The 22,971-nt window shown below is 41.8% G+C and overlaps 1 protein-coding gene across 1 annotated transcript in view; it reads right to left on the bottom strand.

Annotated features, from left to right (window-relative positions):
• RAPGEF6 (Rap guanine nucleotide exchange factor (GEF) 6) overlaps window positions 1–20,237 on the bottom strand; it is a 111,070-nt gene extending 90,833 nt beyond the window's left edge. The window contains exons 1-4 of the mRNA XM_009891364.1: window positions 20,151–20,237; window positions 14,447–14,517; window positions 13,783–13,839; window positions 12,353–12,436 (exon numbers count right to left, since the gene is read on the bottom strand). Of these exons, the coding sequence (XP_009889666.1) occupies window positions 12,353–12,436; window positions 13,783–13,839; window positions 14,447–14,517; window positions 20,151–20,237 (299 nt within the window). The remainder of the gene's footprint in view (window positions 1–12,352; window positions 12,437–13,782; window positions 13,840–14,446; window positions 14,518–20,150) is intronic.
• Window positions 20,238–22,971: the final 2,734 nt, after the last annotated feature.

Below are 22,971 nucleotides of genomic sequence, written 5' to 3'. Positions count from 1 at the left end.
ACACTGGAGTTACATACGCGGTCATCTCTACAGGAGATATCCACTGAAACACGACCACTTTGTAGAAAACATTTAACAGACTCGTGCTTATAAACTACCTATTAGGGGAGTATTCAAAAACTTTTGTAGGATATCTGCATATTCAGGAAAGGAACTTAAGCAATTAAACTGTGAAGTTATTCAGGGAAGCTTCAGAATATTCTAACAAAGCAATTATCAGTGTAACCCAGTTGGGATAAAGTATTGCAATTATCAGGAGTGCAGCAGTTTGAACTGTTAAGTTTTGATTTTGCTGATGATCTACCGGGGAGAGGAAAAAAAAAAATAAAATCATTAAATTACACGTTTGCCATGGAGTCATAAACGACAAGCGAAATTTTCTCACCCCATGCTATAGCAGGCCAGAGAAGCACAAGTTTCACACGGAAAACTGGTGTTTTCACACATCTATAGTAAGCAACTCATAGCTAAAATTTTCATGGCTTTTTCCACGCAGCATGTGATCCAGGCATGACGCTCTTGTGCATTTGCAATACATCAAAAAGAAGGGCCAAACTACTCTGACTACTACAATAAAGTCAATTTAGTTCAGAAAATACAGAAATGTCATTTTTTCACGTAAGCTCTAACTGTGAGGTGAACTGAAATTCCATGTTTTCTCCAGAAACCAAAAGCAAAACCAAGTTTGCTAAGGCAGCACTCGCAATTGCAAGAGTTCAACAGTTCGACTTCTATTCCATATAATACAAAATTGAGCACAATGGATTTATTTTTTTCCAAACAAAATTCTAAAGCAATTATGTGCAACTGGAAGACTCACTTTTCACAGCTTTTTAAAACAGGAATAAACATTATCAGTTTTATCACAACATAGATCACTACTGTTGCTATATCCCCAGAAGTTAGGGGAAAAGCTACAGTTTTCCACTGCAGGTTGTTCAAGCACAGTATTTTTATTTTGTAACAACAATTTATCAAACTACTGGAAGTTATTTTGTTTTATGTAAACATATCCATGACATACAGCTACTGTCAAGCTCCCCTCTTCTTATGTTGCCACATTTGCTAATTAAGTAATGGCAGTAAACAGCAACGCTAGGAAGAACACCGCTTGTAACAAAGGTCAAGCTCTTGGCACTATCATTTCTGGTCCATCAAGCACTTTACAACAACCGAACGCTCAGAAAAGGATTATGTTCCAAAGACAAAACCCACCCATCTAATCCTAAAGAATAAACTACTCATATTTACAAGTCAATAGGTCAAGTTTAATTATTTCCTGGTGCGCATCATGGGATGTTTTATCGATTACACCGCAACAGAGCTCCTTCAAAAAGAGGAGGCGTCATACGGTTTTTCCCCAGCCACAACCACCACCATGTTTTAAAAATGGCAATTTTTAGCATTCTTCTTAATTAACATACCCAATGTGTTTTAAAAACACGGATTTTAACTTTCTTAATTACTTATTCCATATTTTTCTCTAGAATACAAATGTGTAGCTCCTCTATCATTTAAGAGGTTTGCTGACATCAGTATATTTCTCTAACCTGCCAATTTTGATCAAGGCTTCAGAACGATGTTCATTCCTAATTGTCTTGTAAAATTACACAATGGAATGTTTCGAATAAACAGAAACTCAGCCCCGAAACCATTCACCAGGGAAGACTCTTTCTTCAGTACTAACATCCACTGGCATTAGTGACAGGCAACAAGAAAATATCATCAGCAAATACGGAAGCAAAGATGTGTATGTGTTTGTCTTACTGATAGAAGGTGGTGATGTATGACATTTGTCACAATTTATTTTTTTTAACTAAAGACTATTAATCAACATTAAAGTTCAAATATTTGCTTTATTGCCACAGAATTAGAATCTTAACTAGTTCAGGCGAATACATCAGGAAAAATTAAAACCAGCCAGAAGCAGAGTGTGTGTTGTGAGACTTTTAAGGAGGCACAGGGAGGAGGAAGCAGCAGCGTAACAGTCCCAGGGTCACCAAAATCTGCTTTCAAGTGATGGTTTAAGTCTTTGTGGGAATCGCAGGTAATCAGCAGTTACTCAATTATTATTTTTTCTTGAAGAAATAATTTCAAGCATTAATTAATAACAAGCACGATGTCAGTAAAAGAACAGCATAATTAGGTTTAGGAGTCACCTAGTCATGTCTAGTATTAAACTTGCCATCTTCTGGTTAACAAATATTTACATTAGAAAAATTAACAGTACAGTACTTACAAAGGTATGGAAACGCTGGAGAGATTAATCGATTTCAGTATTAAAACATAAGAGGATGTTTAGAAATGGAAAAAGTTAAGTTGAACAAAGCTTTGGAAAAGGAAGAGACAAAATCCTGTTTGGAAAGACAAGAGGAAGCTTCCGTGCAGAGCATTCTTCCCAAGGAGAAGGAACATTTCTGTGACAACAAACTATTCAGATAGGTCTTTAGAGTCAGATGTTTAACACCCGCCCAAAATATGCTCCCTTCTCAAAGAAGAGAGCTCATAGAAGTTGTACACGTAATTCTGGATGAGATAGGGCTACCTTTTCTTCTGGGACTAATCCATGCCTTGCTGGGAAGCCAAGAACACGTGGTGTTGCTTGCAAGACCTGTCATTCCTTCGCCTTTCAGCACTGGTTACCCAGCTCAGGGCTTCAACAGACCACCAAGTTCCCGCGAGACCATGACCATGGCGATCACGTCACAGTGCCCGATGTGCTCCCAGGGCAGCTCCAAGCCCGTTCCAGCCGACCACCAGCACCTCTGCTTACAACCCCCGCGGCAGCATCGCCAACCTAAACACGTCCCTAAACATTACATCCCCTTGATGTCTGTCATATGCGGGGAGACAGGGAAGGAAAGTGCGAAAGCCTCATTAAGGTACGGCACATTACACGTGCTTTAGAGCTTTCAAGCAGAGAGTGGGAAAAACAAACCAACTATTTAAACCAATACAAATACTGGAAGTGTGAGAAAACACGAAACTAATGTAAGTTAAACTCTACTTACAATGCAGTAAAAACCTATGTTAAAGGACGTACTACCAAAGGTATAACCATTAAAGTTTTAAATGATCCAACAATTTGAGTTTTGCTTGATCTGTGTATTTAATCATACATATTTTAACAGGGTCTTGAATTTAACATCATTCTTTTATAGCTTCCCACTGTTGGAAGCCCAGAAAAGTCAGTACTATAAACTACATTACGCTTTTTTAATTTATAATTTTATTGTACGCTCCTGTCACTTGATATTCATCTATTACATCTGCATCATTAATTTTCAGACACACACTCACTGGCTTGCAACACTGTCATGGGAAAAAAATGTCTTCCACGTACCAAAGGCAGCTTTGTTTACCCTTGATTTATGGATGCCTCGTTTGCAAGAAACCTTGTTTTCCTCCTGATTCACTGCTATTCATAATTAAAAATGCTTAAGCAATTGCATCATGTGAGAAAGGAACGTAAGTTAAACTGGCATGGTATCATATACCAACCACTAATGGGCGTTCAGGCCACGGGAGCGGACTGGAGCTACTGAAATGTGAAAGCTCGGAGCTGGAAATGACACGGTTCTCAGTATCAGCTGTTTCACTCGGTTCATCTGTCCCTTCTCCACTGCATCATCTGCTGCCTTTGGTATTTGACAATACTCCAGTTTTCAAACTCATACCCACTCCCCAAAACATTGCAAGGCATTAAAACTTCTTTAAGGCACTGGAGCTGTTATAACAAACCTTACTTTTACAAAGCAAACTACTTCGAAAAGCCTCCATCATAACTTATTTTGAACATAATAAATTAGTTCTTTAAGCAGGATGTATACAAACACAGCTTTCTACACACAAATGTTTAAAAATGCTTAACATCCAGCTGTTAAGCCACCCGAGTATTTGGTGCTGAAATACATCTGGAAATTCAAGACTGGCAAATTTCAGGAATGGCAATCACAATTAACTTGAGAATTTCTTGATTTCAATATGCTGAAGTTATTCATTACTGATGGCTTCTCATTATTTACTCAAAATACAGTACATACTTTAAAGGTAAAAAACACAGCCTGTCCTGAAGAGCTTTCAGCCTACAAACAGATGGAGACTGAGCCTGAATGCCTTATTATTTGTTTGAACACTAATTAGCAGGCATCTTCAAATTCACAATATTCTACCATTTCCTGAAACAGTATTTTCAGATAATTCACGCATCAAAGCCAGAAAACGATGAGGCGTCAGGCACTTTGAGGTTTGTTCGGTATTTTCCAGGAGCTCCAAAATCAGCAAATGATCCTGGCAGTGTAGGTGGGTATCAATAATGCCCAGAGTTACCTGTGACTGTCGATACAGCTATCTGCAGCGACGCTCGGTATGCGCAGGGCTGGGCTAGGACACTCACGTACCAGTTTGTCAGCGTAACAAACAAAGCGTTGGCAATTTTTGCAGATAGTTCTTTCTTATGAATACACTTGTCTCTCAAACTGCCTGTCTGCCTGTCAGGCTGCTTTTAGGAACATAAAGATGAAGACAAATTGTACTTTTGGCCACTGCGAAGAGAACCCCGTGGCCCCACGCGCCCAGTAACCTGGCCGGGTTTCTCCAGTGCGGATACATTTCGCATGCAAGTGCGCAGGTTGGCCCGGAGGAGACGGGCTGCATAAGCAATGGACGTGGGGTTTGTTTGGGGGTTTTTTAACAGATGAAAATGGTTTGGGGTTTTTTTGGGGTTTTTTTTTTTGTTTTCTTCCACAAGTCAGGCTTACCCTTCGTTTGAAAACGCATTTCCTTTTTCCTCTCCTCAGAGTGCCACTTGCGCAGAACACAGCGAACACCCGGGACATCTTCTGCACGGCAGCTGCTGCGCAGCTCCAGCATTAACTCCACTCAGCTGCCACCGAATGTACTATACAGGAGTATTAGGAATGGCTTGGAACAGCCATTAGTATTATTAAATCCCAGTCTAAATAATCTAGAAGGGCAATTTTACACTTAAATTCCTTGTCATCGGCTGGGAAGTAACAAAGAGGGGGAAAGCTGCCCAGCCGCACGACGGGCAGTAGCACAACCGCGCCGGCTGCGGCGACAGACAGCGGAATCTGCCCTTCTTCCGTTGCAGCCGTGGCAGATGAGTGTAATTGACACCAAAACCCTCACAGGAATAATTTGTTTTTCTGGGCATCCGCATGAAGGTCTTAATTTCTCTAGATTTTTCTCGGATCGACCATCATCTGAAGAACTGGGCTGCTGGGGAGTCTCTGGGCTCCCTTTCTGCACGGAGCCGTCAGGAGCCCCGGCAGCAGTTTGCGGCATTTCCCATCGCACTGCGAACTGCCGAGCAGCCCCAAACGCACTCTAGTTGCAGAAGAGAGGAAGGAGACAGGCACGAAGTTACATGAGTGCAGACCAAAAGTTTCAGCAAATGCAGGTGGTGGGGTTTTAAAGATAATACTTGCTGTGCAAGTCTTGAGCATTTCAAAGTAACTTAATTGTACAAATATTAGAACACTTAACTCCATCAGAAAATGGTTTAAAGGAAACCTGAAACCACAAGATACATGGCTGAATGCAAATTACCGATTTCAATTAATGCTCAGTCATCAAAAACCATTTTTGCATTAGCTCTCAATAACAACAACATTTAGCAGGTTTATCTCTTAAGCTTGCTGAAAGTTTTAATTGGGAATGATTTTGGAGGCTGCACAACGTGCTACACGATTTGCAGGCTGCGAGCTCAAGTCTATACTAATTACTTTATGCACTGAACACACTGATGGTTTGAGGCAGCCGCTATCTTACCGACCACTTTCTGTGAAGCCAGGCAGCTATTCCAGGCCATGCGACTACACGGTCTTAATAAAATTATATTTTCGATATAAACAAACCGCACATTACCCTGTGCTTCCAATTTCACATCCCTTGGACTTTATTTTAGTTTAGCCAATAAAAAACTATTTCTGCGGTGCGACCAGCATCGCTTGCACTCTGTAAAGCCTCTGCAGGGCAGCTGCTGGGAGATACTACGAACCCAACTACAAGAAATTACTGGGGGGGTGGAACTGTGGACAAGATTACTTGGTCATTTAGCTGTGACAGGTCTGAATACACTCTGTCTTTATTTTGTACTCTTTTGGCTTTCTTAGAAGATCGATCCATGTCAAAAAAGATGCTCTGCGTGTTCTTAGTTCGCGACACCTTCCCAGTCCTCACCCAGCAGCAGCACCTCCAGTACGAGGAACCGTGCTTTGGGAGATGGGGACACGCTGCATTGCCTCTTCTCAGCCACATTCCCTTCTTCCTCCGAGTATTTTCATCACAGCACTAACACTGACAGAAGAATTTCAATACAAACAACCATATCTGAATTAATTATTTTTACAAAATACATTTATTGGTCGCATTCCCAAGCTGTATTACAGTGTTAGTTTACTCCCTGGCTGTCAGGCAACGCTACAAGCTCCAGCCACCACTTACAGAAATACCCAGGGAACACGGCACCTCATCTACAGCCACAGATGCACTGAATAACCACCACTTCTCATCCAGCAGCGAGTATAAAATCTATCTGGTCTTGATAAGCACCGGGATGTAAGCCTAAAGCTGTCTTCTTGAAAGCAGAAAAACAGTCTACAACAGTTAGTTGCAAAGAGCTTTGAAGTCTGAAGCAAACACACGTTGACGGCGTATCATCTCAAGACCGCTGCAATTTTTACAGTCGCACAAACAGTAAGAGATGTAAATTGCAATTGTTTCAGCCAGCATCACAAATCAGAACCTTACTGGCAACTGCAAGTTTGTAAAAAAATTCTGTTTATTGCATGCCAGCGGTGGACTGGCACACACAGGCATCCGGACCCCGGCAGCCGGCGGAGGCAGAGCAGCGTCCCACACCACAGCCTTCAGGACTCAAACGGCAGAGACTGGGGGGGGAGACGAGGAAGAAGAGGAAGAGCAGAGGCTAAGGAGCACCGGGACAGAGCTCGGGTACAGCAGGTACACGCTAAGCAGAAAGCGGTATTTAAGGAAGCTGAATCTGGAAGGGAGGATCAGCGGGAGAAAATTGCCAGTATAGCTTTTACTGGCAGAAGCTGGGAACGCAGGAGCTCCGAGCCGCTTGTCCACTCCTTCTGCGAATGGCACCAACTCACAAGAGTCTGCAGAGAACAGCACTACAGGCTTTAGAAGCAAAACTGATCTGGCTTTACATGATACATTTGAGATATAAATATATCTGAAAACAAAGTTACATACATCAAAATTCAAAGATTTCCAAAATACAAGAAATTGAAGTTGTGCAAATCGCAAGTCTTTAATTCTGCATTCTTATTTACCAACATCGACCATCCAGTAAAACTACAGCATTTTCTGTGCCTCTAGTACTTCACACAGAATAGACTGAAACACTATCAACAGTCAGAGTAAGTTTCAAAACATGTTAAAATACTGTTATTCACAAACATTAATACAAAAGTTAAAATAATTTCAGCCCAAGCCACTGTTCATAATGCAAAACTGGAGTTCCTCTTTCATTATGATCATTTTCTCCTTTGCATTTGCGCCTTCTCCTTTTACCCGAGAAGAGAAAGAGAAATGGCTTATTGAGGCATCGACGTGTCTACTCGTGAAAAGATACCACAATATGACCACAAGTCCATTTTGGATAAAGTGGTTTTAGCCAAGAAATGCACTACCTGACTAGGACAATGATGCACCCTTTCTCCACTCGTGAGGTTTTGGAAGGGCTGTTCGTGAATTTCTTGGAAGGGCTTAGAAAAGAGAAGTGTTTGTTTTTAGTAAGACTGTATCTCAAATGTTTCAAGACTTTGTATTTTTCCCTTCGAGGTTCAATTCTCACAGCTGTAGGAGGCTGTCATCCACATAATTGGCTTCAAAAGTTCCTCCAGGCCCTCGATATATTTCCTATGGCTAATCTTGCTGTGAGTAATCTCCTTCAAATATCCTATTCACATGAATTATCTTGATTAACAAGCAAGGTTAACACAAAAACTCTTTAACTTGCTGACATGATTTTCCTTCTACAAAATCCGTCAATCCTCTTCTTTTGTTCCAGCCATCGCTTTCATGTTAGACGCAAATTCTTTTCCTGCTATGCCAAATCTATTGACAAATCCATTCTCCAGGCAGGAGGGTAATCAAGGTTATGCCATCTTCGTACCCGGTATTACTGATTGATCTGCTTCTTCCCTTAAAAATCTTACAGGGCTTTTCTCATCATGATCATCAGTGTCAGAATATTGAATAGATTTTTCGTACCTGGGTGCAAGTTTTACTCCTCTGATTTTTAAGTCGATTTCTGAATTACAGCCCGCATACAAATTCATCCAGTTGAACAAAAAGCCCTTCTCAAGCACAGCGAGGCACATCTTACACCATTACTCATTTGAATGCTTAGAGAAAGTCAATAAGGCAGTGACTGCCCACCTTCTTACGCTTCTGGGGGGCTATGTCTTGTGAAGGTTTGAATCTACAGAGTACTTTTTCAAAAAGATCTGCAGAAGAAAGTTAAGGGCTCCCTGAAACTCTGTTGACTGCGAAACTACCAAATGGCAGACAGTGGATGAAACAAGGAATGCAAAAGAACACCACCTTAACCAAGTTACGTTTACAGTTATCTACTAAGTCTCCTCCTATCTGTGAAGGAGTCACTGGGGAGATGAAAGAAAAAGGACAAGTATTGTGAGGAGGTACCAGGAAACAGTCAGTAAGTCATCATCACCTTCCAGTCTTATTTACAGCAGTAAGTCATCATCACCTTCCAGTCTTATTTACAGAGACTGAAAGTATCTCACTAACACTCAATTCTAACAGCAGTTTCTCATATAATTATTAAACAAAAGTTGCTAGGCAGTTAGTTTACAACACAATCCTGAATTTTGAAGAACGACTGCCAAATAAAACAGATTAAAAACAACAACTTTACAAGAAAAGAGAGCCTTAAAACCCCATATTGCTCAGGAAACCAGTTTCCTTTAACCGAAAAACACCGATATTGTGCTTCTCATTTTATAAGAAACTGTTCCAGTATTCCTGGCAAAGAACCCTGAAGTTCTTTAAATATGAAGTGTTTGTCAAATGCTCCAGAGGACAAACATAGACTTGAAATTACCATGTCAACATTACAAAGGGATAACTGGGGAGTGGAGATGTTATGAAGTATACACAAGGACAGAGTCTCAAACTAGAACCTACTTGCTAAATATTATCTGTTTTACAAAATGTCTCTGTCTACCCAGTTCTTCCAGAATGCCAGTTGTTCAAACCCTGCTCTTGACCTTTTCAAAGCACTAGGAGGTCTCCAGATCAAAGTCTAAATTCTCATCCTTGGTAGTTATCACCCTCCTCTCATTAAGGATTTTATTTTGGTCCTTATCCGTTTTCCCCCAGGACATCTCAAAGCCATCATCCATCTCCTGCATCACTTCTGTGCAGATGACACCCGTCTCCAACCTCGCTCACCTCTGCTCATGTGCTGGCACATTTATACCCTATCCAACAAATCACAGCGCGAGGCTGTATCTGATGCCAGTGTCTGAGCAGCAGTAAGTCTACCAAAAACCCAACTGGTTGGAAGATGTCTCCATTCCCCTCAGCAATCTCAGAACACTTCAAGCATGGTTTTTGTTTTACTTCCCTACCCTTGCCCACCATTTTCCTGTTGCAGAAATAAAAAAAGCACGGATAAATCAGTATCCACAAAAACCGTGCTCTTCCATAGAGCTTATTTCACTAATATCATACAGGGAGGTATAGGATCATATGCTCCCTCAGCATAGACAGCATGGCACCCAGTTCTTCATCAGACAACAATGAATTCTTTGCATGGACAAGAGTGCTTCATATCCTCTTTTAAACTCATACAATTTTCTTCCAATTACAGTAAATAATATCGCCAAAGGTGGTCAGGCTTTGATTTTCTAAAAATCAAAGCACAGAGTAACGTCACACTGCAGCAAGAATTCTTCTAAAACTGCAGAAAAACAACCCCACACAACTGTATGTCAAAGATGATTTAAACCCAATGGCATACTGTGGGTCATTTCCACTGTTACAGCTTAAGCAAAAGTAGAAAAAAACCAAAAAGAAACAACTTATTTTTGTTTCTTATCAAACAGAATAGCTCTGTAATACCTGAGGCAATGAGAATGAAGGCAATGTTGCGTTTCCTTACAGATGTGTATTTAAGCCTCCTTTATGAACGACTCACAATCAGGAACTTGGTTGGGGACAAGGAATAATGCATAACAATAAATATTAATTTAAATATAATTAAAATGGTGCTAATTACAATTATAAAAGGATACTCGTAAGTTATCCAAGGCACTGTTTCACATGAAAATAATCTGTAAATGATTGGTGACCATGCAGCTCCCTCAACTAAAAATGCTATAGGAGGTACTCAGACCAGGGAAAGTAACTTTTAAGTTTATCCCACTGTTATAGGGCACTTATGTATCAAGAAAGCATTATATTTTAAATTATAAATTGAAGTTAGACAATGCATCTATTTAGTCTGAACAAAAGGGACAGCAGACTGTGCTCTTCCTTCCCCTGTTCTCCTGCCCAAGGGGTGATTCTCCTTCCCCACCCATGTGCGTGGCCCCAGAGTCAAAACCAGCACCCTTTTCCACTCCTTCACTCATTAACAATAACTTTAGTTTTTCTAATTGTACATGTGTGCATTTCTCCTTCAAAACTTTAGCACAAAGCTCCTCTGACATTTGAATTTTTTGGGTTCCCCCCGGCAGTAACGACACAGTCAGGGAACAACCCGGCTGTCCAGCAGAGGAGTGCGTTCTCTTCCTTTTCACGCGATCTCACTACGTAAGGGATCACACCACATATACTGTAACCTGCCAGCAGTTTCATCTAATACAACTCTGTCAACCTTTCACCATCTTGCAGCTATTTTTCCTCCATTATCCATAATAAAACTAGCTGTAACCTTGTGAACTAGCAACAAAAGATCCAGTTTGCCTTTTTTTTTTTTTTTAAAGGTTTTTTGTAGCTTAACTGACTTATTTCTCAAATTTAGCAAAATAATTTTATCTCGTTTTTATACAAATATCAACTTGCCATGTCCTCATTCCTGGCACTGCTGAACTTAATTCTCCGTGAGCGATTGAAGAGTTTAACATCCAGCCTATGGCTAACCTAGAACAGAGTTGAAAAATCCAGTCCTACATGTTCTTATTAGGACTTACCATGAAATTCAAGTATATGGAAATGTATTTGAGCTGGAGTTGACATTTTTAAGTCTACCAACTCATGGTCAACTCATGCTGAGTAAAGCCCTGCCCATCAATCTGAGTTTCACAGATACCTCGGTACAGGTGCATTTATGAAGACAAGGAAGACGTTCACATGAAGTTGGTATCCACCCTTGCTTAACCTCACTGCACTGTGTTAGGGCCAGAAGGGGAGCAGCCCTACTCCAGCCAGCAGCGACAGGAGCGGAGATCACACTGGCGAGCACCGAGGCAGCGGTCGCTGCAGGAGGGAGCCAGTGCCCCGCTGCCCGTGGGAGACAGAGTCCATCACGGAACCACCACGCAGGGGAAAAGCCTGTATTTCATTTGACGAGGCAGCAGCACTTTCGTTCATCTCATCAAAAACTATTCAAACTGGGTACGAAGGTAAGTCTAAATTTGTTTTGTTTTTTAAACCACTCCTGTCTAGCCTAGAAGTGCAGCTTGAATGCAAGCAACACACAGCTTCAAGATACAGTGAAATAAAATTTGAGTGATGTAGAAGGTCAAGCAGAGTATTACAGCGCAGCGAGGTCCAGCTCAAGTCAAATACTATGCTCCAGTGAAAGCTTGTCACAACGCTCACTGTGCTTCAGCTATGAGATGCAGTCGGACTCCTGTCATCTGCTTTCTGTAACCGATGCTGCTGGCCTCTATGCTCCTGCTTCGCATAAAAATCATATATGCCATTACATACAGCCTCCAACCAAATGGCAGAACCTGTGTGATATACAGTCGTATGTTTTGAGACAGGACTCTATACAAAGCAGTTACACAACAGGAATTATTCAGAGAGTCTCCAAGTTAACAAACTAACTACAAATTCTTTTATAAACTTAAAAAGCCAAATGAGATTTAAAAACCACAAAGTGCCATATTTCACACAGAAATTTCAGCACGCAGGAAAAGTGAAATGGAATTTAAAATTAAATTAGCTGAACATTTCTTCCACTACCAAACTTTAGAAAACAAAATAACAAAAAAGTGGTTTTAAAAAATAGTGAAAAATTTACAGTAACATCCACATATAAGAAAGCTTTTATTAAAAAAATGAACTTTCCTTAAATAATAACAACAACAACTTTACATACCTGCAAGGTGGTAAAAACATGGAATCCTTCATGAGCACAGATCCAGAAAGCAGTATATACCAGCATCTTGCAATCGTTTCTGAGCTGTAAGAAAAGAAATCATCAATATCTATTTTCTTCTTACAGCCACTCAAAAATACATTATGCAAAATGTTACTGTAGTAAAATAATGACCTACCACCCTACCGATTTGGTAAGTGGAGTAAGAAACCTAAGAAATGTAACTGAATGCTACCAAGAAATAACTTTTTTTAAAATTCATACATCCAGAGTGTTTCTTATACTTTACAATTCAACATTTAGGTCAACTTAAAAAAATTTATTAAAATTAAATTATCAATTTTCAGTAACAACATTTAATTCCAGTGACAGTGTACACAAAGCTACAAATACAGGAAAAATGTTATTCCGTGCTGAAGTCGATTAGCAACTCAACGCAGACAGTAATATTACACGGACCTGTGAAGCGCTACCGACAAAATGTGGGACTGTACACCTGACTCCTGCTCTGCATTCCTCCATCTCCACGCTTGCACCGCGTGCACACGTGGTATTGTCTCCCGTTGTGCCACTCGACCCCGGGTGGATGGACAGGGGACCTGCCAACGTTTCAACCCACAGCCCGTAGGTCTGCGCAGAAGTTAATGTGTTTTACCACAGCAGATTTTGCCTCTGCCTACGGCGCTGCATTGACACTTCCCCGGTACAGCCAAACATCTCCTTGCTCTTCCAGCACGGAATCCCCCACGTACACAGACCTGGTACTGGAACGGGTCCGTGTCATGCACAGCCACCACACCAACTCGTAGGTGGCATCTCATGGATTTAGACTCACTGTACTGGAAGGTGCGCCTGACACAGCAAGTCAGTATGAGCTGTGAGAGGATAAATACACCATAACCGATGCTAAAATATGTGGGGAAAAAAGTATATTTGCCTTCCAGTAGAAACCTAAGCAGAACTCTGAGCTGAAATACTAATTCTAGCAATTTAAAGTAAAAGGAGAGATAGTGTTTGAGCTCCATCACTCCTCCGATACCGGATACTCCTACAAAGCAACTGGGCTCCTGACAGTGCAGTCAGGGCCAGCTCCAGGGGAAGAGTGCCACCTACTGAGTCGTCACTGCCGCTCCCACGAACTGCTGAGGTGACACTACCTGCTTCTTCAGCGATCTTGCGAGTGCAGAGACACACACCTCTGTGGCCCGTGGGAGCCCTGCTGTTAATTCATGGGCACCTCTCAAATGTCATCACCGTACTACTGTTACAACCGCCTCCTGTCAAAGCTTTCAACTAATCTGGCCAAGCTTAGATGTTGTGAAGCCGTACATTTACAATTCCTGAAAAAGCAAGTGATATATTGCAGCAGGCAAAACAGTGGTTTTGTTTACACTTCTGTTGATGAACTCCAACAAGCGGTATGTACTTACCAGAAGAGAACTTGGTTGCCCTTGTACCTCTCATAGCGGGCACTTGATGACATTATTCTGAGGGAGGAGGAGACATTTAATTTCAATTTTAATCCCCAAAGATCATAAGCCAGTAATCACCACATTTCAGTAGATTCACTTTAAAGCTCTAAGACCTCAAATTCAACTATTTTTTTTGTTCTAGACAAAGGACGTGCTTAACCATAAAATTCAGATTATTACAGTGTTCTTCATTATCCAAATAGATAATATACAGCATGTTCTCTAAGTGTTTAAATGACTCCCACACACTGGAATTACCCATAGCAACAGAACTGAAGGAACTAAAATACTTCCAACGCACTTTTTGTGCTTTGTTGGCCTTCCATTTTATGTACTCTGAGATCATCTGAATGTCTGAAGCATTAAAAAGCTTTTGTAATCTCGAGTTACCATAGGGCACTGTCTACACAGTCCTTTGTAGGCAAATGGAAGTAAGCTCTGCCTTCGTTCTTCGCAAAGCTAATGAGTTTAGAGTCCACGCCGTGTTATTGCAATGAGATAACTCAGCAATGGGCTTGGCCAACGCTCTGCCACCTCAAAGTGCGGCCAGACAAAAGCTTTGCTCATCCCCACAAGAATACAGTCACAGATAGCAGCTGTGCTACACACCACAGTACTTTACCTTAGCTGATGTTCCCTGAAATGTGAGAGGATGTCCAGTCCATGAAGGAAAGAATAGATAGTATTTAAGTCCTAAAAAGAAAGAGAGGAGAAAAAAAAAAAAAAAAGACATGAGCAACTTCAGTCACAGCATTTAATCGTTTCAGCATCATCTTCTCAGGCTCTGCAATACATTACACAGACTTAGGAGACATAACTCAAGAGACAAAGCCCAAATTATTAGATAGGTCAGGACACATGCAGACTTGAAGAACCCTGTCTGCACTTCAGCTGGGGAAGTGAAAAGAGTGAAGTCCAACTGACACATGAACACTTACCTGAAAAAGATTTATTAAAAGTACCTCTGCAAATATTTACATGAACAGACAGGGCAACAAGCAACACGTGGAATAAACCAAATAGGACAGTCCTATTCATCCAAGGTTAAAACCTTGTAACACCTCTTTAGAGAGGGAATTTTGCAAAATTAATTTGCTAATAGCAAAGAACCCTAGAGAAAACCTAAACCACAGACTAGCCACTCTATATGGCGCAGAGAACCACAGTACCTTTTCATAGTAAAAGTGTTACATTTACAGAAAAAGCTATTTCGTGTCTGCCTCGGATCTAGCTGGTAGCCCTACCACAAACTCTGCTCCATCCTGCTGCCTCTCTAACTCAGCCCAGCCCTTGTCTGGAGGGTAACATTAGAAGTTACTCCAAAATACTCTTTGGCAAAGACGAAGACAATGAAGATTTAGATTTGTCTCCCACCTCCTGCTACCGAGACTCAGCATCCCATCAGCGCCATCCATTAGCAACCACAGAAGCAAACAAACTTTTTTGAAGCAATATTAAAACACGAAGATTATTTCACTCTAAAAATTGGACTTTACATAGAAGCTGCAATTAGAAGATACAGCTGTTTAAACTTCTCACTACACAGGATCCTCTTTCAGTCACAAAAATATCTATGCTGATGGTGCAGACCACATGCTGGGGCAAAGCTCACTAGGGCTATTCATCATTTAATTTGCTATCCTAAACAGGTGGGCTGTTAGCATTAAATACACGCACAACAAAATCATTATATACCACACAGCAGTCTCTCCAGCTTGGCCTTGGAAAGTATGTTCTGGATTTTCAAGTGCTGCATTTATACAGTGTTTACAAAAGATAAATCAATATGAACGCTAGGCTCAGAATTTACAATGGATTTACTTTAGAAAAGTTCTTTGGCTTAATAGTCAATGTTTAGAAATATAACGGATATAGACTGTTATACCAAGTGAAAGGTCATACGTAATTGCAGGCCGCGTAAAACCAATAAAAAACTGATTTTTGGGTTTTTTTAAATGTCATTACCAAAACCCATGAAAATTAAACAGAAGGCCTGAATGCTTAACACACGTATTTATAAAGCACCCATTTCACGCAGTCCAATCTCATTTTAATCCCCCAGCTGTGAATTGCCCCAAACTTGATTTTCTTAGTGAAACACCCAAGAGCACCGGCTATAAACGAGACTCCAAGCACACCGCTTGCTTGTGCTGATCAAGCCTGAACACCAAAGCCTGTGAGAAACAGCTACCTGGCAGCCAAAGGGTCACCAGAGGTACCGTACGAGCTCCGTTATCGCGCTCTCCCCCTTTCTGAGCAGGGAAATGCCCTCACTTCACCAGAAAACATTAGACACAGGAACGTGGCAACAATATCCTCCGACCATGTAGGACCTTAGTAGTGCTTAAAGAATTTTCACAACTGAAATAATACCCCTGTGTTCCACTCTTCTTTCTCCTCCACCTGGAGGTCCACCTGGAAGGAAAGAGGAGTGGATGCTCTGGGCTCCTGTTGAAGCTGGGCTCCCAGGCAGCCGGGGGGCATCAGTATTTAGGGTCACAATTAAACAAGGAAAGCTAAACTTTTCACTCTTCCTAACTCATTGCTTCTATACTCACTTTCCTATGTTTTCTGCATTTTCCAACATTTCCTACATATTTTTCTATATAATTTAGTCAAGACCAATACAAGACCAATAACAGAATGTCTTTAAAATATGTTTTAGATTAGCAGTTCTATTGTCATGAGTAACAGAAAATTGTAAGCAGAACTGTAAACATATTCATGTTGAATGACAAAGTTTTAAGTTGTGCATATGAAAAACGACCACATCCTTACATGAGAATTATTCTGTACAGCTCCAGAGAGCACAGCCACAGCACGGGCTGTCTCCTGCCCTCCCCCTGCAGCCACATTGGGCTAACAGGACAACCCTACCCACCCACCACGCTTATTTAGGAGCTTGATGAATAAGCGGTTGGTAAATTAAAGCGATAAACATTTGCTTGAAGGGATTCATGCCTGGAAAGCATCCCTCAGCTCAGACTTGGGCTGTTGAGGTGTGCGGCAGCAGAGAGAAGCTGAGCCACAGCAAAGGGAAGGGAAGGTTTCCCATTCCCCCACCACAGCAGAAGGTGCTTAACCGAGCCAGTGTTACCGCTTTAATGGTCATAATTGAAATAAGAAACAACATATTGTTCACTACCCAGCCAGGTGACAGTTCAACAGGCTAAAGATATTAGCTACTCACGCATCAGTTTCTATAGGCGTTTTTGAAATCGGGATCTGTAACACTCTCCCTAAAAATAACTGACTTTAAAGCAGAGCAGAGCAGGTGATTCCCTCGGGTGCCACTGAGCACAAGAGGTAACTCGGCGATGGTGTCTGCCAGGAAAGTCTGCGGGCTGCCTTTCCCCCAGTGTGCCGAATGTACCGATCCCATGGGGTTTACAGGGCTTACCGAAATAATGCTATTTTTCTTTGTTTCAATAGATGCTTTACAGACAGCCAGGTGAAATTCCTCCTCTCCCTCGCATGCCACTTCAAAGTCTAACAAGGGAGGCTATGTGCAGCTAATCTAGCTGAGTTTTTCCTAACAACAGGAAAATTTCACATCAATCATACTTTATGAAGTTTCTTCCATTACTCCCATCTCGTTTAAGAATAAGTGCTTATAATAGCACTGAAATTATGTTTGAGAGACCACATTCAGAGTCTCCTTTTATATTTTTGCAAGCGAGGACCATCACTTTCATCCCCGTGCGGCCGGAGGCAGCGAGTGGCTGATGAGGGGTAGGTGCTGTGGCCACCTCTGGGACAGACACTGCCCGCCCGGCCGCACCGCGCACCCAAAAACTGCCCCTTCGGAGATGAAAGTGTTCATTTCTCAAGCTTTTCAAAACTGAAAATAGGACTAGAAGCTGTTTTTTTTTTTTTTTAAATGGATTTACGTTGCCACACCAGTTATAAACAGCAGACAAACGCATAACCGCAGTGCAAAGGGCAGAGATAATTTTCACAGATACCCACTGTGAAAAGAACGGGCTATAAAAGGACAATGCCAAAGGGCAACAATCAGCGCTACAACAGCGGAACACAAAGTATTTGCTGGAAAGTTACAGACCCTTTAAACACCCTTCCCTATAAGCTCTTCACATACTTCTTTCTACCAAAACCCAACCGAACCAGGATTATTGAAAAAAACAGTTTCTCTACATGTGCTAAACTAAAGACCAAGGTCACAATTCTTTTATTTTGTAATCTTTATCTTTAGAGCTTTCCATTAGCTGATAATAATAGCTGAAACTAAAGTACAGTATCTACCTTCAAATGGTATGCCCACACATATTCTTCAGTCTTTGACAGAAACTACCTTGCTTAAGGAGACATTAACTCACATTTTCTATCCAGTTAGCTAAAAATGCAGCTCTGGTGAGCCAAGGGAAGGAGGGGAACTGGGCAAAGAGTGGAGGGAAGCAGGCAGTCATTGTTAATCTTGCTGGGAAGGAGGTTTTCTAGACTACAGAGGGCCAAAACGTGAAATACTATGACTACAGCGATCCTGCACAAAGCTGCCCGGGACGGCTTATTTTCTTTGCCTCCAGTTCTCACGGCACCGAGTTCACAAGCAGAAGTGTTCTCAGCTGCTGCCTCTGTTTAAAAAGCAGCGGACATCTGTTTCTTCATATTCTTCACATGAAAGAATACACTGAACAAAATAGCGTGTGTCTAAGCAGAAGTGCAGAAATCAAGGGACCGCTCTGCGGGTGGCACTGTTATCACCAAGCCTGGCCACAAGGCAAGCGTGGCCCAGCGCCGATACACCAGCAGCCCCAGCTTCATTCAGCAGCAGCTTTTATCATCCTCAACACACACATCCTTCCGACACAAAGCTGAACCAGCTGCTAAACCAAAGGCCGTGTAAGAACATGGAGATTTTAGTAACAACATAATGTTATATAAATCGGCTTTCTTTTATGGTAACACCCTCATCCAAATACACTATGAAGTGAGCCACTAGAATAACTAGATCACTTCTCGTTTTCCCTGCCAGATGCTAACTCCCGTAATCACCACAAGATGCCACAAAGGCAGCACAAGGGAAAATCAAAGAAGCACCAGTAGCATCAACTGAAAACTCAGCACATGAAAGCAAGCCAGGTAACTACTACCATTGCCCACTTACCTCAAAACACCTTTATTTGAAAATAATTTGCTATTTCATATTTTTACGAGGATGGTAAAATATTAATTTCTTAGATGCCAATATGTAACTTTTAAAAATAAATAAACAGTCTGCCAAAAAAGTTATCATGAGAATATATTCAAAACCCCAAATTGCTAAAGAAGTAGCGATCATCCTTAGTTTTGTTATCAGCATCGTTTTTCAAAGACAGCCAAAGATCTGGATGCTTCCGAACAAGCGCAACAGCACAGCAGCACCAAGCGCTGCTGGAAGTGATCCTCTCCCCTATGGCCACCTCTACTTCAGCAGCGTGCCAAGCAATACGACGGCCTGCGTACCCTTTTATTAACCCGGGAAGCTTGTTGAAGCGTGTATTACTGGTATCCTATTACTGGTATCCTAAGGCTAAAGTGATTTACGCAGCCACCTTTGAAGTTTATTTGAGTTAACTTTTAACAATGTAATGTCCACCCTCAATAAGGAGTTTATCCCTGCCTCTCTGTCACCTGAGCTGATGACCAAAGTTTGTGAGTTTGTATCGTTTCTTCCTGCTTCCCTCTTTTCTCTCCCAATCATTCGCCTTTAATCCAGTGAGCGAACTTTTCAAAATTTGCAATTAAGGATCCAATGGAACAACACTGGTCTGGAGTATGGAGTTCTGAATACACAGTTTTCTAACGAACCAACAACAGCAAATCCAGCCAGTACAACTGTAATTCACAGAAATTGCGTTCATACGCTGTAAGTCCGCAATAAGGTCCAAGACAAATTCCCCTGAAGTGTTAAAAGTGGGCAAAAGCAGTGTGACGATGCTCTGGAATGAGGATGAAATGACTGCAAGAGCAACTTTGCTCTTGGTAAACATAAAATGAAAACCTGATGCTTTACATGATGTGACCCCAGCCAGGTGTTCCAGTAACACATAATTGTATTAAAACATTAAGCAGGAAATCTGTTCTATTTCGAAGGAAGATAGAGTAAATTGTTCCAAAATGAGCTCATAGTTACAAATTCTGATAGATCTCACATAGAGCCATCCTCAGTGACTGCACCGACGTATGAGGGAAGCTGAGGAAACCATAAATCCCCGCAGACTCCCTTTAGCACTGTCCGGTACGTTACGTGCTTGGAGTGGGGTGAGAGGGTTGAGGAAGCACAGTCCCCGAAGAGCTGTGCCCGGCCACAGCCACGCTGCGCTAACCATGGGACAGCCGCTCGCTGTGCCGGCCCGGGCATCCACGGTCCAGTAGACCCCTTCCAGCTCCTGCATCCCAATGGGCTTGGACATCATAGATGCCCTAGATCCACGCTGAACCTGAAGTGAGGGGTCTCAAAGAAGGCAAACGAGCAGGTATTATTCACAGTCAGTCCAGAGTTTTGCCCAGGGAATGAGAAGAGAGCAGAAACTTGCACAGCAGTACCAGCGCTTCAAAGCCGCAGGTAAGAAACAGCTGTGTCAGCAAGTTCCAGACAGATTGCTCTCACATGCAAACCTGTCCCAAAGAGCCACGCAAAACCTGTCTCTCGATTCCACCCCAAACACATTAAATTCCTGTTGCAAGCCCATACGCTTGGCTCACTGGAGGCTCCCCATGTCCAGCCCACGCGGGCGGCCAAGCCACCCGGGATGCCCCGGTTCACACACAAGGACCTGCTCCTTACGGAAGCACGAAGGACGGCTGATGGGATTCTGCACTCGCGCTTTTTCCAAGATAAGGCAAGACAGCTGCCAGGATGCATATTTTACATGCTTCAGAGCAAAAAAAAAAGTCAGTATTTTCTAAAGATGTGTTACAGATTCAGCTGTATTACCTATTATATACTTTAAAAGAAACAGACACATTTCTGCCTTTGCAACAACAGGTAAGCCATATGGTAACAGCTTCCCAAATTCCACTGACATTCAAGACAACCACCAGGTACAAAAATCTGCCAGGGAAGGATGCTGCGTGGTTGAAAGCTGCCACAACCTCCCTATCTGTCTGAGAGCGCCGCTGCTTTCTCTCCAGTGCTGCGACCAGAAAGCGCCAAGCGGGAAACAAGGCTGGAAACAAACTTCAGCATTTTTAAGCAGGACAAGGATTTTAAACGCGCTCTTGGACAGCTGCTGAATTTCTCTGTATTAAATTTGTTATTTAAAGTGCCTAGATTTCAGTAAAGCAAACAGGAGTAATTCCTGGAGCACGGAGAGCAGGTTGGGTAAGCTGTAAGTGGGAGCCTTTCCTCCAGCCTGCCGCCATCGCTTGCTCCGAGGTGATTCAGCAGGCTCCTTATACAGACTGAATGCATCTTTTATGAGAAGTCTCGTCAGGCTCAATAAAGACTTTGTCACCCTTAGGGGGGTGTAGCAGAAGAGAGGAAATGTTACTCAGCACGGTTTATGGTTTTCATTGCTTCCCTTCCTGTTACTTCATCGAAGGCTGGAATCCGTGCTGTTTCTTTTATTCCCTGTTTAAGGCCAATTGTAAAAATAGTACTCCCAAATTCTTTCCTGATAATGTAATACCAGAAATAAAAAAATACAGAAACATGCTGAAGTTCTCTGATCCACGTTTCACGTAACCAGATATCTATACAGCAAATTCACCAACCTGAGTGGCGCTGGCTGAAGAAGCCCAACCTACGCACCCAGAGCCAGATGACGCACACCATCACCTACCCCCGAAATCTGCGGGAGGAGCAGGCAACTACGTTTAACTGTGCATAGCAGAGCATACAGTGCCTTGACTGAAACGAAGGTGATGAGATGAACCAGAAAGCAACTCCTCCATCTTCATTATTTAGTCTCTCTGTTCAGTGGCATGAACTTTTGATTTTTATTAAAGTGCAGGTGGTGCAACAGAACATCAGCACAGGGCTCTTCACTTCGAGCTGGGCAGCATACCTGGATTAACAATGCCCTTTAAAGTATCTCCTATTTAGCTAGAGGCCTTTTAAAAAAAAAAAAAAAAAAAAAAAAAAAAAAAACCACACACACAAACCAAAACAACCAGGATTTAAATACAAGCATTGAGGCACTATCAGGGAGGAGAATGGATGCATTAGTCACTCAGATGAATGAAAATGTTCTCAAAAGATTTTAACAAAATATTTTGCAGAGAATGACATAGTTTAAGTAGCACTCATAAGGAACGAAGCGTCATCGTGCCATATAAGAAATACCACCAATGCAAAAGCCTAATTAAAGTACTTATAATAAAACACACTAGCAGCAAACTCCTGCATGATCTCAAATCACTGCCTGAGACTGCACCCAATAACATTTGTATAAAATTAACTGGTTCAGCCACTTCAGAGCCATATTCTGTTATTCAGGAAAAAATAGCATATATTCCATAAAGAAGTTTTCTATCCATGGTAACAGGGGACAGTTCTCTGGGCTCAATTGCCAGTCCACTCACTACCAGCATTTTCAGCAATGCTGAGTCTTCCTAGAACCTTGCTAAAAATTGTAATTCATTTATTATGATTTTGTAATCACTACACCTGATCCATCGAACAGCTTCAAATGACCAAGAACTTGATTTCTTAGAATTGCAGTCTTTCATATGTCCGCAGCCTCCGGGTGCATGTGACCATCAGAAGCTACGGACCATATTATGACCATGATAGAGGACTCCTGCCTCAACTCTAAACTTTACATTTACCCATACAGATGACACATACTGTTTTTTCCGAATGAGGAAATGTCATTCTAGTTATTATAGTGATTTTTTTCTACAGGAGAAAAGAGGTAGAAAGGGACTTCATTTCACTCTTTTGTAAATCCAGGAAGAAATTACAATTGACAGCATCAGTTAATAACAGCATAGCCCCAAATGAGAAACTAAAATCTGGCTTTTGTTTTTGCAGACTGTCAGAAGAACACTTGCACGCTTGGATTTTTATCTTTCTTTTTTCCTGCAAATGTAGCAAGTCTCTCAATGGGGCTAATACAATTTCCTTATGTAGTATTTCCTTATAACATACACACAGGACTACATGCACAGGCTTAAGAATTACCTTCCACTCCTAGGAACAGA

Source organism: Charadrius vociferus, unplaced genomic scaffold (genome assembly GCF_000708025.1).
Source record: "Charadrius vociferus isolate BGI_N301 unplaced genomic scaffold, ASM70802v2 scaffold370, whole genome shotgun sequence".
In the NCBI taxonomy this organism is placed as follows: Eukaryota; Metazoa; Chordata; class Aves; order Charadriiformes; family Charadriidae; genus Charadrius; species Charadrius vociferus.
This window is presented reverse-complemented; position numbering and strand designations above follow the sequence as displayed.